Source organism: Microtus ochrogaster, linkage group LG3, assembly GCF_000317375.1.
Source record: "Microtus ochrogaster isolate Prairie Vole_2 linkage group LG3, MicOch1.0, whole genome shotgun sequence".
NCBI lineage: Eukaryota > Metazoa > Chordata > Mammalia > Rodentia > Cricetidae > Microtus > Microtus ochrogaster.
Genome location: NC_022029.1, coordinates 26,138,410 through 26,156,451, shown reverse-complemented (window position 1 = coordinate 26,156,451; position 18,042 = coordinate 26,138,410). Strand labels below are relative to the sequence as shown.

The window sequence follows — 18,042 nt, the reverse complement described above, 5'->3', positions numbered from 1 at the left end:
TACTGTGTAGACGTCACTCATTTGGTCTTTATGGTATCATTCCGAGTACTGTGTAGACGTCACTCATTTGGTCTTTATGGTATCATTCCGAGTACGGTGTAGACGTCACTCATTTGGTCTTTATGGCAGACGATCTGCTGGTGCTGCATCACTTTGCAGATGGAAACGAGAGAGGGGCCAGCTCACTAGGACTACAGGGTCAGACAGACAAGCTACAGTCTGACTTTCCAAGTCTGGATTTTGGTTTGTGCTGACCTTGGCTCTGATTCCTGCCCTACTGTGGCCTTCAGCTGAGGGACTCAAGCCACAAATGCTCTGTACACGGTGGGGTGGGGATGTACAATTTCCCTCACATCACTTCAGATACACCTCTTGGCCTCTAAGGAAACCTTAGTAATACAATTTAAACAACTGGACTAAAATTTTAAAGGAATATCCAAAGAAAAAACTGTAGTAGAAACTGTCTCTACTTGGTCTCCGCAGCTGCTCTCTTTGATGCCCATGTGGCACTGCAGTGGTTTTTGTGGCAATAGCTCTGGACATGAATAGATGGAGGAAAAATAAATATTTCCCCAAGGACATATATAGTCCCCAAAGCCATCCAAAGACAGATATCAGGCACTGTAGCATCATCCTGGCTGTGTGATTTGGCAGAACCAAAACTCAACCATGAGCCTAGTACCATCATTTGTATAAAGAGTTCTCTTGATGAAGGTCAGAGTTAATAAGCCAATTAGAAGTAGTAGTTTGACCATCCACTCAAGTCCAAGCAGTGTCCAGTGTGGTCAAGCACCATGTAGGTTCTGAGTGTAGAGTGTTGTACAGCAGCAGGTCCAAGTCCCGGAGTCAAGAGTCCTACCTTCTACTGAGTTATCAGAGACCTTGTCCCACACACATGAACCTAAACTAAACACAAAGCGTGTTTAATCTAACATTGGGTGACAGGCTCTGGGATGCAGTGCATATTCAAAGCTATTTGGTCTTACAGCTTTGAAGCAGAAAGGCTCTGACCCGGGGAGGATAGAGATCTACTGGATGAACCTGCAGGAAGATAAGCAAGTGTCCAAGAACTCTCAACCAGAGGAGGGCAGAGAGAGGATGGAGGGCAGAGTCAAGAGGTCTTCAACTCACCTCAGGTGGAGGGAATGCTCAGAATACCTGGACTTCCATCTCACTGCTCCCACAAATAACCCAGCTCTTCAGACTTGGTAAGCACATATGGGTTTCAATGCAAAGGTCCCAGCAGCTGCTCCCAGAAGTCCACACTTTCTGCTCGACAGAGCAGTTCAGGCCAGCTACTCACAGAGGAAGAGGAGTCAAGCCACATTGCTTCTTCACATTTTAAAGACTGCTTTAATTTTGGTAAGGATGTCACTCTGCTGACTCCAGTTGACACTGGCTATCTTATCTGTGCAGTAACACACGGTAGACAGCGACCTGGCCATAATACTGAAGGGCAAGTTGGTTTCCTTGGTGGACAGGGACATAACTTTCATTCCAGCATCTGATCTAGTAGTCAACAATCTTTGTGTATCCTCCACTCCTTACTCAGTAGCTGCTGGTCCTGGTATAGGGCCGAGATGTTTATATGGCAGCAGAATGTGATGTAGCATCATTCTGTATGTGCCATCATTGGTTACCTCCTTGTGACACTGCACCTGGTTTCACTTGCATTCTACCATGACCAGTGCTCTGTTCTGTGTCTCTACACAGCAGACAATAGACCCATAATCTTGGGTCTATTCCCATTTAGGCAACAAGGTCTTGGTGAACCTCCTGGATAATCTTTCCAAGTTTTATCACTTAGAAGTGACCAGGATTCTAGAGACTGATTAGTGTGTGCAGTGATCCATCCATTGCTTTCAACAGTTCTTCAGAAATTCTCTGAAATCTCTCAAATTTAAGTTATAAAGTAAGAATACTTTCATTTTGCTCATTAGTAACTTATTAGTCCTTGGATATATAATAATAGGGGAGAACGACAGCCACGGGTATAGAACCTACTTTCTAGTACATGTCATAGGCACAGATAACTACAGAGCCAGAGGGCAAATGTTGTCTACTGGAGAAAATCAGAACCGGGAGGAGTCTATGAGTGCAAGGCGATGAGGGATGCAGTTGATGGTGGAAATCATCCTGTTGTGCTTTTTTTTTTCCTTTTTTTCTTTTTTGGTTTTTCGAGACAGGGTTTCTCTGTGGTTTTGGAGCCTGTCCTCGAACTAGCTCTTGTAGACCAGGCTGGTCTCGAACTCACAGAGATCTGCCTGTTGTGCTTTTGTTGACAAGTTAGATTATGATAAACAGAAATCTTCTCAAGGATATATGCCTGCATGGCAAGGGGACAGGGTATATCATACCATTACTCAATGATGCATGCAATTTAAATGGTTACTTGAGAAACTGAGGGGTACTTGGAGATCCTTACCATCCTTCAAGCCTCAAAGTAAAATATTCTGGAAACAAGCACCAGCCTTTCTCTTTGTGGGAATCACCGTTACTTTCCCTTGCTCCTGTACCCTACATGCATCAGGCAGTAGCAGACTTAACCCCGGGTGGACATCAGTCATGACAAAAGAACTGGCTGCTAGTGTTTGATCTATTATTCCAGGAATCAATATTCACAAAGACACCCCTTTTTACTCTTTCTTTCCCATAGTTTTGATGGTAATGTTTCAGTCTGAGAGAGAATCCACAAGGCAGACTAAGAATACTGCTGGTTCCACTTTCTGGCCTGTCTTGTGACTCCCTAAATTAAATACTCTCTCTTCCTTTGTAAATTAAATAAATATAGGGTTCAATAACACCTACACGACCCCAATAGTGGGATCTTAGAGTCAGATGTCCAGTTTTGATTTTTGGAACTGAGTTCTATCTACATCTATGCTGAAGGGAAGCTGGGACTCAGCAACGCCAGTTACCTTATTTCTGGGCACAGTCTCTATGGTTTGTTGTCTTCTGTTCCACTGCCTACTCCCTACCTTCATGGAGCTCTTCTACTTTTCTGCCACCAGAGGAATTTGGGAAGCCACATCAGGCAATGTCACCTTTTTCCTGAAAGCTCTTTAATAAAGACTGACAATCTTTTAGTGGATCCAACTGCTCTATGTTTGGGGACCTTCTCTTTGCACTGACTTTGTTGGTATGCTCTACGTATGCATATAGCATCCACCTGTGGTCTTTCAGATGTCAGAAGCAAAAGGGTAGGACATGGCTCGTGCACTGTAGCAGGGAGTCTCCTAAAACCAGACATGATTCATACATGACCACCTGCGGACATGTCACAGTTTCTGTCAACCAACTCAGACCTAAACACTGGAAAGAGGCAGTCTGAGGAACTGTTTCCATCACTTGGGAGGGTCATTTTCTTAATGGACAATCAGTGTAAGAGTTCTCAGCTCACTGTGGGTGACACTGTTTCTGAACAGAAAGGTCTGGGATATATAAAAATGGAGGCTGAGAGAGTCAGGGGAAAGCAAGCTGGGAATGACCATTCCTCTGTGTTTTCTGATTCAGTTCCTGCTCCAGCTTTTGACTTTCTTCAAAAATAGACCACAATCCAAAAGCTGAAATAAACCCTTTTGTCCCCAAGCAGCTGTTGGTTATTTTGTTACTGCAATGGAAAAGTTAACTAGGACACTATGTCATACCCTACAGAATACTTGTGGTCACAATTTACCCACGAGGTACCATGGGAGAATATCTGCCCTGAAGGAGTGGAGCATCACACTAGATAAGCAGAGGAGGCAGGAGCCCTCCCAGTGACACTGGTGAAAGCAACATGGGGTATACTAATGTCTAGATTTCTCACACTGCCTCCTCGTGAGGACAGCTTTGGAAATGTGAACCTATGTTATACAACTCCAAATGTAAGAGCATGAAATCTATTAAGCTGAAAGGCACGCTACAAGATTGCAATTAATCAAAACACCAACATTTGATTATTAATATTTTCCTTGTTCTTTCTTTATCATTTTTGAATTTGTATTAGTTTTATACTCAAAGAGTCATTTAAAATTTTCTTTCTAGCAAATATTATGTTTTCCCCTCAACTGTGACACATATGCCAGCAGTTGGTAGTTTCATATACTGTCTTGGTTAATTTTCAATTGCTGTGGCAAAACACCATGACTAAGGAAACTTATAAAAGAAGGTAATTAATTTGGGGTTTATAGTTCCAGAGGGCTAGGGTTCATGGCCATTATGTTGGGGAGCATGGAAGCAGGCAGGCAGGCAGGCAGGCACTGTGCTAGAGAAGCAGCTTAGAGCTTACATCTTGATCCACAAACACAAGGCGGGGGGGCGGAGGGACTGGAAATTCTATAAACTTTTGAAACTAGATCACACACCTCCTCCAACAAGGCCATACCTTCTAATTCTTCCCAAGTAGTTCTACCAACTGAGGATCATGTTTTTAAATATATGAGTCTATTTTAGCTATTCTTATTCAAACTACCACATTCAACTCCATGGCCCCCATAGACTCACAACCATATCATACTACAAAATGCATTTAATCCAACTTCAAAAGTCCCCATAGTCTTGTGCACACTTCCACAGACATACACGTGCATACACACACACACATGCACACATACATACACACACAAACACACAAAAGAAAGTAATAAAGAGAAAGCTAGATTAGACAAGCCATGTATGTTTGTATTTTAAACTGTATAAATGCATTAAGACATAAACGTGAATGAGCAGCACTGCCCTTTTCACTCAGAGCTGTTCTTAAAGGAAGACTTAATTTATTACTGGCCAAAGCAAGCTCCAAAGGGAATATTCCAGATCTGAGTGGGAAAATGAGCAAATGTCTGACATAATCAGCAGATGGATTGACAAAAGTCTCGCTAGAAGGGTACCTAAAGCCCCCTACCCTAACTGGTCAGCTTGAATTGAACTTTTGTGCATGCCTCAATATGATAAAGTTGAATAAAAAACGAAAAATAAAAGAACTAAGCCTTCACTCTGAGCTATGAATTACTCTCCTACAGGTCCTAAGCAGTGTGGTTTCCTGTATTTTCCTATTTAGCAAGCAAAGATTCCTGTAAGAAAAGTAATACCACAAAACTTAGTCATATTTGATTCCAATCTGCCTGGGAAAACATACAAATAAACAATAATCTAGCTGCTGTCCACTGATAACATAACAAAACCATTGAGGACTAAGATGTTGAACAATGCACTAGCTAGTCAGCTGCAGAAATGAAATACTCCCACATACTGACTAGAATGTAAAATGAATACAGACAATGTAAAAGAAGCAGAGCTGACATGGATAGCCTGAATCTCACCTGATTTGTGTGGCTATTATTATTAGAATAATAAACTCATGCTCTATAACTGAGGATGACCTTGAACTCCTCTTCATTATGCTTCTACCTTCTGAATGCTGGGAACACAGGCATGGGCCACCACCATCCTTTACTTATGCAGTGGTGAGGAATGAACCCAGGGCTTGTATGGCAGGCAAGCACTCTACAAGTGAAGTGAAATCCTCAGCCCCAGAGATTAATAAAAATAAAACACAACTAAGAACTCTGTTCTCAGGCACAGTAGCCTACTTCAGGTGGCTTGTATCTACTATGTGGGTCAGTGCACAAAGGACCTCCTGTCATTCTAGAAAGTTCTGTTGACAGTATATAGTCACTCATTTCACAGTCAACTTTATTTCCACCTATCAGAAGGTATTTGCACTGAACCCCCCCCCCCCCACTCACACAAACAAAGATCAGGTAGGAGGAGTATATCAAATCACTCCGTATGATTAGAATGGTCTTCATTTTTTAAATAGGGAAACAGGAGTTTATACATCTTAATTATCAATACAAGAAATCTATGAACTTGCGGTACTCATATAATTTCAGAGGGAGTCAGATGAAATACAGCAGTTAGAAGAATGATCTGCAAAAATGTAGCAAAGGACCGGAACACATTATGTGTGAGCATTGTCAGACTGTCACTCTGGGACAGCACAGGTCATGGTTAAGAAGTGGTTAAGCTGGGCGATGGTGGCGCACGCCTTTAATCCCAGCACTCGGGAGGCAGAGGCAGGCGGATCTCTGTGAGTTCGAGACCAGCCTGGTCTACAGAGCTAGTTCCAGGACAGGCTCCAAAGCCACAGAGAAACCCTGTCTTGAAAAACAAAAACAAAAAAAAAAATAAAAAACAAAAAAAAAAAAACAAGAAGAAGAAGAAGTGGTTAAGCATATCAGAAATGCAGACAAATTAAATCCAGGAGTGCTCCCCAGTCCTCTCATGTCTGCAAGCAGTCTCTGACCTATCTGTCAAAAACTTCCAACCCAGAAAAATCTAGAAGAGAATCACAGCCTCTCCTGAATGTGTCAGAAAAACAATTCTCCAAAATTCTTGTCAATAAATTTCTTGTCAATAACATCTACTTTATTTACAATTTTGGTCATTTTTCTCCAGAAAACTATAAATTCCTGAAGATTCTACAAGATTAAAACCTCAGATTTACAATTAAAGTCCAGCATACGTGCCTGTGACTGACTAGACTTTCTGTCCCAGGGGATTGTACCTTACACTGCATGGGGCCTGGCATCTGGTATGGGCCTAAAGCCCCCCAAACGCTAAAGGCTCTTGCTTTTCAGAATCACCCCAGAGGAGTCAAGGAGGAGATAAAAATAGGCTCATTCTTAGTAAACAGGAGAGGCCAAATTTGACAAACAATGAAATATGAAGAGCATTTTGACAACTATATGTCATGAAAGGAAAATGTCTAGTGCAACAATCACAAAGTGTATGTGTTTGTGTGTGTGTTTGTAAATTTATATAAATAAATTTATACCTAAAACAATAAAAATGCAAATAGACTTAAAATGCTTCTAAAATACATACTCAAAATTAAGAGGAATACAAAATTTTCATTAGACTAGAATGCATCGAATACACTATAATTTCAACACTCTTTCCCAATAAGAAACAACTAATTCCCCTCTTTTCCAAGTAAGCAGCATCATTCAGTAGATTTTGATATCTGAATTGAATGCTCCATAATTTCTATGTGAGGAGTGAAGTGTACTTCAAGATCTTGCGCAGAATTTAAAATATTCCCCACATTTGTCATGATGAAAACGTAACAACTCCCAAGTTAGCTCTAAGTGAAGGATGGAGAGCAAGTTCTCCCTGTGGAGGAAGGACCCAGAGCTTCCTTCCCTGTGTCCAGGCTTAGCAGGTGAATTGCTGCAGTGCAACGATATTCACAGTGGGTATCCAGGAACTGCAGCCAATTAAACGTGAGCAAGATGCCAGTGTCTGCCGAAGCCAGGCTCTTTCATGAACTTGCTAACATTTCAAGTGAGTCCCTGGCCACTCTGAAAGGCAGATCCCCACTGAGAAAGCCAGGAATGGCTTATTTTTTGGTGGACTTTTTTCATTGCCCATGTAAGATTTGGGAGATCTTGTCTGTAGTTACTTTTTGTTTCATTTTTAATAAATGGTGATGAAACTAAAAAGAAAGCTCAGCAGTTAAGAGCACTGGCAGCTTTTCCTTGGAATCTGGTTCAATTTCCAGCATCCACATGGTGGCCCACAATGGTCTATAACCATTTTCTGGGGATCTGATGCCCTCTTCTGGTTTTCTCAGGTACCAGACACAGACACCATGACACATAAACAAAACAGGTGAAAAACACTCATACATAAAATTTCTTTAAAAAGGTAAGATGTTAGTGAATATTTCAGGAATTTTATTTTATATGTAGGATAGAGGAGAGAGTTTGAAAGTGGCCTTCTCTGTCTGGTTGAACCTATTGCCCCTGCAGGTGATGACAAGTGTCTCCCACAAATCCATGTGCATGGACAGCTCAGCTCCCATTCTATCCTGAAAACTACATTCCTGTCAAGGATGGTTGCTGCTGATTTCCTGTGAGCATCATTGTTTCAACACGGGTCCACATTCTGATTCATGATGGCCACACATGCCCTGGCCAGGTGGCTGCAAACCCAGGCATGGAAGGAGTGCTGGAAGACAGGAGTCATCTTTGTAACACATGCTCCCTTTTCGTTCTGCAGGGAAGCTACTGGATCCAAACTCTCGGCTTTCCCAAACCCTCTCCAGGAATCTCTTGTGGACACAGCCTCCTCTACCCTTCTGCTAGAGTTCAGGCTTTGGATACTATCACTCCAGGTACTGCCTGTGGCTCTGCCAGCTAATCCCTGTCGAGTCTTAGGACAATGTCTAACTCGATACCTTACCATGGACTACATCTTTGCCATGGATGACATCTTTGATGTCATCTCTAGTTGTCATCTCTAGCTGTATCCTCTTCGCTATGTTGGGCAAGTTATTTGTGGTAGCATAGAATTTGTGCCCATGATACACACTTCTTGGTATGAATGTATCCCCCAAATTCATTGTTGCCCTGACGAACCCACAAATGTAGCCCAAGTTCACCTGATTTTGTGGTACATTTTGGCTTGTCCCAATAACCTAGTAGCCCTTCTCTTGTCTGGCTTATCCTCTGATGACCCCCTTTGGTCTGCTGTGAGTACATGAACATGACTTCCTGAGGCAGGGGTGGTACAACTTGGGTCTTATCTCTAGGTATGAATTGAATAGTTTTGAAATGATTGAACAAATGCATGGATGAATGAATGAAAGAATTTTACCCATTCTGAGTAATCTCTGAAAATGGCTTCTCATGGTTTGCACTTCAGTACAGGAAGCTTAGGGGGTTCTAGACTGTCTTTGTTTCCAAAGGAACCCTGGGATCTGAGGACATGGATGGCAGTGGACCAAAGTGGCTGGGGGAGCTTTGGGTATAAGGGTTAAATGAGGAACATATGAGAACTAAGATGATTCATTCTGCAAAGAGAAGCAATCATGATAGAAACCCATGATATAGAGGCTTACAGAACACACTGTGTGGACATGTTAGATATAGCACCACAGGACATTCCATGCATGCTTTCAGAGTCCCACTCCCCACACTATCTAACCGTGTTCATGCTCAGTGTCCTATCCCTTCTTTTCTATTATCTCATCATCATCTTCCTCTTTCTCCCCCTCTTCTTCTTAACAGGCTCTCACTGTGTAGCCCAGGCTAGCCTTGAATTTGCCATCTTCTTGATTCAGCAGAGGGCTGAGATGATGGGCATGTGCTATCACATGCCTTAGAGAATACGGCACTAAGTTTTTCCCGAAGACCTTTGAGTGAATGAGGTTATTTCAGTGACTTTTCAAAGATCAAGGGATGCTGCCATTTCAGAAACATCGATGACCTTGTTCATTTCTCCTTTTCTGAGTCCCAGCTGCTGGATGCTTTCTAAAGACTGCTAGACCTTGACACTGTTAGTTATACTGACATCCACTGAACGCCTTCTGAGCTACCCCAGTGCTAGGTTAGGCTACAGATAAAGAAACTAAGGCAAAGAAAAGATGACTTTCTGCGGGGCTAGAGGGTCTATGCTCTGCATTTCATGTTCCAGCATGTTCTTCACAAAAAGAGTATGTTTTGATCATGATGCCTGCTTTCCTTGTATTACCTGAATCTGTTTTTTTTTACTCTGTGAACTTTACTATAACCTGCATTGGAGGTGATGTACAAACACACAGCAGAGCTAAGCTCCATCTGAAGAACTCTGAGGTTTGTGCAGCATAGACTGCCGTACACTGTTTATTTGGTGTGTGTGTGTATGTATGTGTGTGTGTAGTTACAGGGGATTAAGATCCATGTTCCCACTTACTCATCCCATCCATCCACACACCTGAAGAAGAGAAAATGGGAAAAAGATTCAGGACAGGGAATTCCCAAGGTTAACTGTCAGGCTATGAACTCTCCTACGGCCCTCTACTAGATCCTAGGAGTTATACTGAGGAGGGTTTCCCATACAGCATGAACACACATCAGAGGGGCAGAGAGGAGACAGGCTGTTTTGCTTTACCTCTTTGAGAGGGATGCAGTGAGCCATTCCCTGAGTAATCCACTTCAGCTTATCAGTTACTGATCTGTATATTCATCTGTGTGTGCATGGCTAAAGCAAACTACAAACACTCTTAATTCTAGGATTCTCCTATATCTGGCTCAAGTGTAAATAGAAGCCTGTCCAACTGAGGCCACTGTAAGCAAGCCCACAGCTCCTGTCTGAAGCTAGTTTTCTTGACTTAGATTGATTACTGAGATGGTTAAGACCCATATAGGTCAGCATGTGCCAGTGTCTGCCATCGAACATGACTCCCATACAGGAAAGGGTCCTTGGCCAGAAGGCTATGGCCCTTCAAAGAGGCCACAATGCTATGGCTGCCTTTGATGCACACTCTTTGGAGAATTTTAGAAAATGACATTTCAAAAGGAGAAAAGTACCTTAGAATCAGACTTTACATTAGGATAGTGCCCCTCAAAGGTCACATTACTTCTTAGTTTGATACTTTGCTACTTGTGGCTGCAATCTCACAGCCAGGGTGGGTAGGAAAGTACTTGGCTGAAAATTCGTCCCTTCTCTGGCCCTCAAGTCTCCCTCCCCCAGGACATGTCATATACTTAACAGAGACACAAGGGATCCAGGATCTATTCCATAGTGTTGGTAAGATTCATGTATCATTTTAATACATTTTGGTTTACACATTGTACATAATTAAGCACAAAATCACTGAACTCTTCTTAAAACTATCCCACAGTGGCTATTCTAGATGAATGAGCAAAGTGTTATTTATGAAGTCTAAGAGTTTGGTCAATGGGTTTTTGGACAATTTTCTTATCCATGGCTATGAATGTTCTTCTAAGGGTCACCTATAAAATGTTAAGTATTGGAAATGATAACAGGAAAATTTCTAAAAATTTCCATGTGGCAGCTGAAGTCACTGGAAGCCACTTGCTAACATCATGATTGATGATGAGTGTTATATGAATAACAATCATGGACTCAGCTCAGTTCTCATTCAGGTGAGATGCTACTGCACAAACTGACCGAGGCTTTCAGGAACATCAACACACTGCAAGAGTCGTGAGTTACTCTAAGCTGCAGCACAACCAAAAGGGGATGTTTATGCTGCTCTGTTTGAGAAAGCTCCCCCAGCAAACTTTCCTGACTTCTACAAGGAAGCGATTGACTGAGAGGCATCAATGAAAAGGCTGAGAGAAAGGGCTATCATGATGGTGTATTTATTTATTTTGTGTGTAGAGAACAAATTGTCAGTGGCTGTTCAAATTTTAGTCTCTTTAAAGAAGACACCAAATCTTTAGTTTTGAAGTTCCATTATCAGAAACAAACCATTTTAGGAAATTAGTCAAGTTTAGATTTCCCAGCAGAGGTCAAGCCAAAAAGGACTTGTTTGCAAAGACAAACATAGAAAATGTGTGTATAACTTTTAGATGATCCCAAACCAGGCAAAGGTATCTGTTTTTCTGGATGGTACAGCTTCCTGGCAGGAAGAGAAAAGAAGGGTGCTGGCCAAAACTATGCTGTCTGGAAGATGTGAGTGCAGTTCCTTCCCTGAGGGTGCTGATGAGGACCAGCCATCTCCCAAGATGAAATGAGACAAAGAGAACTGTGGTCTGGAGAAACAGCAGGTCTGCCTGAAAGTTTAGGTGACCGAAGACATCAAGCCCAACCCTAAAAGATGTAAGCCCATGTCATCTGACTACACTGTCAGAGAATGTTCTGGTCTCAGGTCTCAAGACACTAAGCAGTCAGAATGCACAAGCAGCATGGAAGCAGCTTCTTGTTTACAGGCGGCTGCAACTGGAGACACACCAGGCTTTGCAAAGAGCTCCTCATCAAGGAAGTCAAAAGAAGGTTGCCACATCCTGATGTGCTGACCAAGATCCAAGTGCAGTTGGTCACATTCTGACCGTGAGGGAAATGTGGGTTGAAGCCGTGACAAAAGATGCCCGAACAAACTGTGCCGGTTGCTGCTCCTAAGGCTGCTGCTTTGATGTGCTAAAGCTATGTGTCCGCCAGGCACTGATTCAAGCGCTGCTAGACTGCCAGACAAGAGGAGACCCTCCAGCTGCCTACAGTTAGCTCAGGAAGACAGCGGCAAGGCAAGAGTCCTGCGTGCAACAGGAGGGCTAGTTCAGGAAGTCACTGAACATGAGCAGCTGGTCTATGGCACTAGGGCCCTGGACAGGGAGCCTGAAAAAGATGACATGTGTGTCAAAGAGAAGGCTTCACTCAGGTCACCCTTGAACTACAGACATGGGGCGAGGGCACGGGATGGTCGGGAGGGGACAGCATCTTCACAGCCACACACAGGATACACCGGCAGGAAAGGTCTGGTAAGTAAAGGCTATCATTTGAGGGGCAGTGGCTGTCATCACGCTGTGCCGTCAGGTTTGGCCTTTTATCCCTACAGACACCACCAAGTCCACCCTGACTGGAGTGGAGAGGTCTCAATGCTCTTTTCACATTTTCACTGGCTCCTTCTACAGTCTGCTAGGAACTGAGTTTCATACACTTGATTACAAAGGAGAACAGCCTCAGTCTGCTGGTGCTGGCACTGGGCTCACAGTTTTGCCAGATTTATGTTTAAAAGTTACAATACAGAGGAGAGAAAAGGGAGCTATGGCTGCTGTGTGTGTGCATGCACACGTGTACATGAGCGTGTATGTGCCAACACCACACAGAACCTGAGCTGAACCAACACTGGCCTGAGCAGTGTTTACAATGAGGATTACAAGTTTACAAAACAGGCTGTTTTTTTTTTTTAAATGTTACACACTAATTTTTTTGAAAGTTTGAGTAACTCTGAAACATTTTTCCTGAAGACAAGAGATTCTGGATAGAAAGGTTATGATAGGAAAGGACCAGAGACTATCCAACCGAATCAGAAACAAATACCACAGACAACTCACTGGCAAGCAGCACACTACTTTCTGTGAACTAACAACAAAGAGATTTTGAAGGAGAGTTAGTTAGTGTCATGAATGCTTACTTGAGCTCTTGTGAACTGGTGGCCAGCATACTTCGAATGCTTTTGTCCGCCAGAGGGCAGCCAGACAGACTGTAAGACAGGCCAGGAGACACAGTGAGTGAACCCCTAGGCAGCAGCAGCACCCGAGCAACACAACACAAAGTTGAAAATAAAAAAGTTCAATGCAGAAGAGCAATGGGCCAAGTGCTGTATACTGATTAACTATGAATGTCATTGAGCATATGTTTAAGAAAGGATTTCTGTTAATAATCATTTTTGAAATCACAACATAATACATGTTCTCTTTGGTTTAAATTTTTGAGAATTTTGAAAGTTTAGTAGTCTAACAGTCATTGTGTAACTTAGTATGTTTTTGAAGGGCAGCATACAGCACTCAGAGGGTTGACACAGAATTCAACATTTGTACTTTGACAGCATTGTTGAGGTAAGCTGAAAACAATAAATTGAAAAGACAGAATCCACCATGAGAAAAATGAAGTCACACCTTCTGTGTGAGGCGTAATTACCAGTCACATGACCACTCCCATCACACCCTGGAGTTGGACATCTGCCACCAAACAAAAACAAAGACAGCCAGAATAGTAAGTATGCTTAAAAAAAAAAGCTTTAAAAAATTTCATTGTTTCCAGTTTAGCTGCAATGTCTGCAAGGGGAGTTAAGCACCCTGGAGAAAGCTGCAAAATGCACAGGGTTAAATGAAATGACGCCTTCACATGGTAGAGCATCATTGAGAACAAGCAGGTGCAAGGCAGCCTCTGGCTCTGCTCAACTGGCAGCTGGAGATTCCTGGGCCGCAAATGTGCATGCTCACACTGCAAGGCATATACATGTCTGAGCTTTAAGTAAGCCAGAGAAGGGAAAGGTAAGAGCCAGCATGTCACCTTATCATATGCTTACGTTATTAAGTCCTTTTTGCTTTCCTTGCACTGGGGATACTTGGGTTTGGGGCTTGGGATGGTCACTTCCCCTGGATACCTTCTTTCTTCGAGGGCCTCCTGGAATGGGTCCAATTCTTCTGGCTGTAGACAGAACACAATTTCAGAGCCACACATGGCAAGAACACTCACTAAATGAAGGTTCACAGGCTACAGGGTTTCCCTGCCTGTTCTTTTGACTCTCTTATATTTAAAATCCAAATGTATATTTGTTGTGATAAGGGGGTCCTTCTGAAAACACAAGCTGAACTGTCCATGGGCCGCTAAAATGTTACAGGGCTCTTGCTCAGGACCAGTGGATGTTCTAGAAGTCAGAGAAATCACATCACCTGGTGTTTTTATCTAGTGTCCAGGGGAGAGCTGTATGTGTGTGGCTAGTGTAGGGAACACCTTTTATTAAGAGGGAGCTGTTAATCTAATGCTCTTCCTGAAAACATTGTAGAGTAGACTTTTTTCCAGTCACTGCTCAGTGTTTCACCTACATGTACTTTTCTATGTCAAGGCAATGGAAGACCAATTATGTTAGTGTTGTAATTTAAATTATTATTTTTTTAAATAAAGCAGCTACTTTTGATGAGTCTACACACAGTAACCTAGATTTTTCTAGAAAGGAAAATGTTCAGCATACATGTTTGCTAAGTCCATGCTACAAGCTGACAGGCAAGTTTACTTCTGAGATAGTCTATGATGAAGAGGTTTTTGTCACTGGAGGGAGGCTTAATTTTAATTAAAATAAATTCAGGGATTCAACTACCATTTCTTTCTTGATTGTCATGGCTTAACTGTGGGAAAAAAGAATGCTTAAATTTACCTTGCTACTCAAATATAATTCAGTTTAAAGACTGAAGGTAAGAACCTCAAGTGCTTTAAATCAAAAAGGATCACAGATTTGAATACTTGGTCACCAGTTGGTAGAACTGTTTGGAAAGGATTAGTGAGGCCTTGTTGGAGGAGGTGTATTAGTTGGGGTGGGCTCTGAGGCTGGAAACACCTCCTGGCACCCTCAGTGTACTTCTGACACCTACTTGGGGTTTGAGAGGCGAGCCCTCAGCTGTTCCTGCTGCCATACCTTCTCTCTGCCATTGCGGACTCTAACTCTCTGAAACTGAAGGCCGCTTTACCACTCTCAAATATAAGTTGCCTTGGTCATGTTAATTGCAACAATAGAAAAGGAACTAAGCAGAGCCTCTGCTGAGTGAGACAGTGAGTACCTCTATCTCCAGTGTTCAGCAGGGGAAGGCAGGGAGACCACGTGACTTTGAGGTCAGTCAGGACTACACAGCACAAAAAACAAAAGGCTCAAGGGAAGGCCTCTCTCTCTACCTGTTCCTTTTCCAGTGTAATGCAGTGTTGGTTTGATAAACTCATATTTTTATTCAATGTATAAAGATGTCAGAACTTTCAGATTTGAGAATTGAAGAAAGTCTCCAGTAAAGAAAAGAAATTCTTGGGGCTGGGAAGATGGCTGAGTGTGTAAGAGTGGCTTGCCCTGTAAGCACAAGGTCCCAAGTTTGAATCCCAGGCACCCTTGTAAAAATCTGGGTATGGTTGTGGGTACCATTAACTCCAGCATTGGGAAAAGAGAAAGAATACCAGGAGTCCACTGGTAAGCCAGCCAAGTCAATGGTGAGCACCCTGTTCAATGAGAGAGCCTGTCTAAAAGCAACAAGGAAAAAGGTGGCACAGGAAGATACCTGACTTCCTGTTCTGAGCTCTGTGTGTGGGTGTACCTGTATACGCAATACCCATAAGCACACAAGAAGGAAATCGTCTTGACCAGTGGACAGTAGTAACTAATCTGAAAGTCCACACTACTTGAAAACATATGCTCTAACATGGGAATCTTAGAAACGCTGCCACAAACATGGAGTTAGAAGACTGTTCTAAGATACACTAGCAAGAAGTACAGCCTGGATGCTTGAGCTTATTTGTAGCACACAGTTAATACGTTTTTACTTTATTTTATATTTAATTAACTTGGGCCTCACTATATGGCTCAAGTTAGCCTCGAACTCTCCTTTTTATTTTTAAAACAATATTTTCTCATTTCACATGCCAATCCTACTTCCCCTCACTCCCCCCACCACGACCAAGTCCACTCCTCCGAGAGGGTAAGGCTTCCCTGGGGAGTCAAAATCTGGCACATCCCTTTGAGGCACGACCAAAGGCCTAGAACTCTTGACCTTCCTGTCTATACTGCCCCAGGAAAATCCAGCACTGTTTTGTTTGAAAATAAAATAAATTTTTTTCTGTATTTTGTAGAGAAACCATTTGTAATGATGTGCACTTATTAGAAAATAAAATTTGAAGGACCCCATACTCTGTTTCTCTCAAACTGATGTCAATTATACATTTCCCAAGTCAACCAAAAGTGTTCTCCACGTCCCTGTCAGCTAACAGTAAGATTTAGGGGGAAAAAAAATGCACTTTCTCTTGAAGAGTGTACAAAAAACTCTTCTTCACCAAGGCCCCTCTTGGGCTCATATCAAATACAGGAAGGGTCAAGGAGAAGGACTTACGGTGATCTCCTTGGGGTCATCCTCGTCCACCCTCCGAGGCTTCATCTTAGTGTAGTCTACAGGCAAGTCCCAGCAATCTGCCTCACTCAGCTGAAAGCACCGGCTGCTCATCACTGCCTGCTGCTGGGGGGACATGGGCTCCAGGGGGGTCAGAACTGGGCAGCAGCTGTCTCGAGGCCTCTGCTTGTTCATGCTCAGGTCCAGGGTGCCATTCTCATCCACTTCCATGTCTGGGTTCTGCTGAAAGAAAGATGTATCACCCAGAAGGTCTGACGGGATGACCATTAGCTAAGACTGACTTCGCCAGCATAACCCTCCATTCCCTGCTCCCCACTAACACACACGTGAACCATCATGGTCTGTAGGCAAGCCTGCTACCACAAGCTTCCCACAGAAACTGCTTGGAAGATTCACCCATCCGTGCATCTATCATCTATCTATATATCCATCCACTTATCATCTATCTAACTAGCCACCCCTTCCCTCCCTCCATTGATCATCTATTCATCCATGTATTCATCTATCCTTCACCATCCATCCATCCTTCCTAGATCCATCCTCCACCCTACCATACATCCATAATTTATCATCTTAAATGCTTCCCCTCATTTCACTGATGGCAATCATTACAAAGTGAGTGAGAAGGAAAAGGAAAATACTTGAATGTTGATGAAAGGACGAAGAAGGAACTAGAATTTTCCTTCTGGCTTTAAGTGTGGTGCCATGAGATTTCCATTTCAAAAAAGGTGACATGCACTACAGTTCCCAAGGCCTCATAGGGGTTCAGTTCTGAGTTGATCTGGGTGTCCTCATATCTGCTACAGTTCCCAAGACCTCACAGGGGTTCAGTTCTGAGTTGATCTGGGTGTCCTCATATCTTCTACTGAGTCAAATGGGTAAAATAAAAAGTGAGACCACGTGCGTGAGTGCACTCACACACCGATGCACTGAAAGAGGCCAAGCTCTTCAAAGTCTGCTTTGCAGGCAGAGGAGTGAAGGTATTAAGAGGGCAGTGGACAAGCACAGTCAAAACAGCCCTCCATCTTCCCAGGAGACTTCACTTTCTCAAAGAAAAATGTGACCTCCAGCTGGAGTGACCCTGTGGCCTCTTCTTCTGGTTGGGCAGGGAGAGGACATAGGGGACAAGGGTCCTGTCCTTGGAGCTGTGCTCTTCATATATTTCCAGTGTTGTTCTGCCAGAACTCTGACAAAGCACCCCAGACTCTAAGCTCTGATACTAGTTTAGATGCAGCATATTGGAACCATTATCCCAAGAGTAGTATTCTAAGATTTTAAAAATGACAAAACAACCCTAGGGGAGGCTCCTGTATTTATTCTCATGGGAAGTAAGGGCTTCTGTACTAGCCTTGCACTTCAGTTGTCCAGATGACCATTCAGAGTGCAGGTCCCCTGACACTGTCTCATACTGCAGAAGAAAATACCAAAGGTGTGAAAGCACTCACAACCATAAGGTGGCTGACCTTTCTCTACTTACATAAACTACAGTGATTTATGACCACTCCAGTCAGCGCCCGGGGCCGCCGGATACATACAGGGCAGGTGGTCATTGTGCAGGTTCTACCTCTGCTACACTGCTTCCTGCCTAGAGCCCCGGAGAGACAGCTCACTCTCTTCCCTGCCCATCCTAATGGCTTCCTCTTCTGCTCTGAGTGCCAGAAATGCT

The 18,042-nt window shown here is 43.1% G+C and overlaps 1 protein-coding gene across 18 annotated transcripts in view; it reads right to left on the bottom strand.

Moving 5' to 3' along the window:
* The window catches only part of Myt1l (myelin transcription factor 1 like), a 394,778-nt gene that overhangs the window by 52,317 nt on the left and 324,419 nt on the right, over positions 1 to 18,042 (bottom strand). For 12 of the 18 annotated variants that reach the window (XM_026785931.1, XM_026785930.1, XM_026785939.1 and 9 more), the window contains 3 exons: positions 16,359 to 16,598; positions 13,802 to 13,923; positions 12,905 to 12,973 (listed from right to left, as the gene is read on the bottom strand). In XM_026785931.1, the coding sequence (XP_026641732.1) occupies positions 12,905 to 12,973; positions 13,802 to 13,923; positions 16,359 to 16,598 (431 nt within the window). The remainder of the gene's footprint in view (positions 1 to 12,904; positions 12,974 to 13,801; positions 13,924 to 16,358; positions 16,599 to 18,042) is intronic. The other 6 variants (XM_013351326.2, XM_013351328.2, XM_013351329.2 and 3 more) reach the window with 1 other exon arrangement.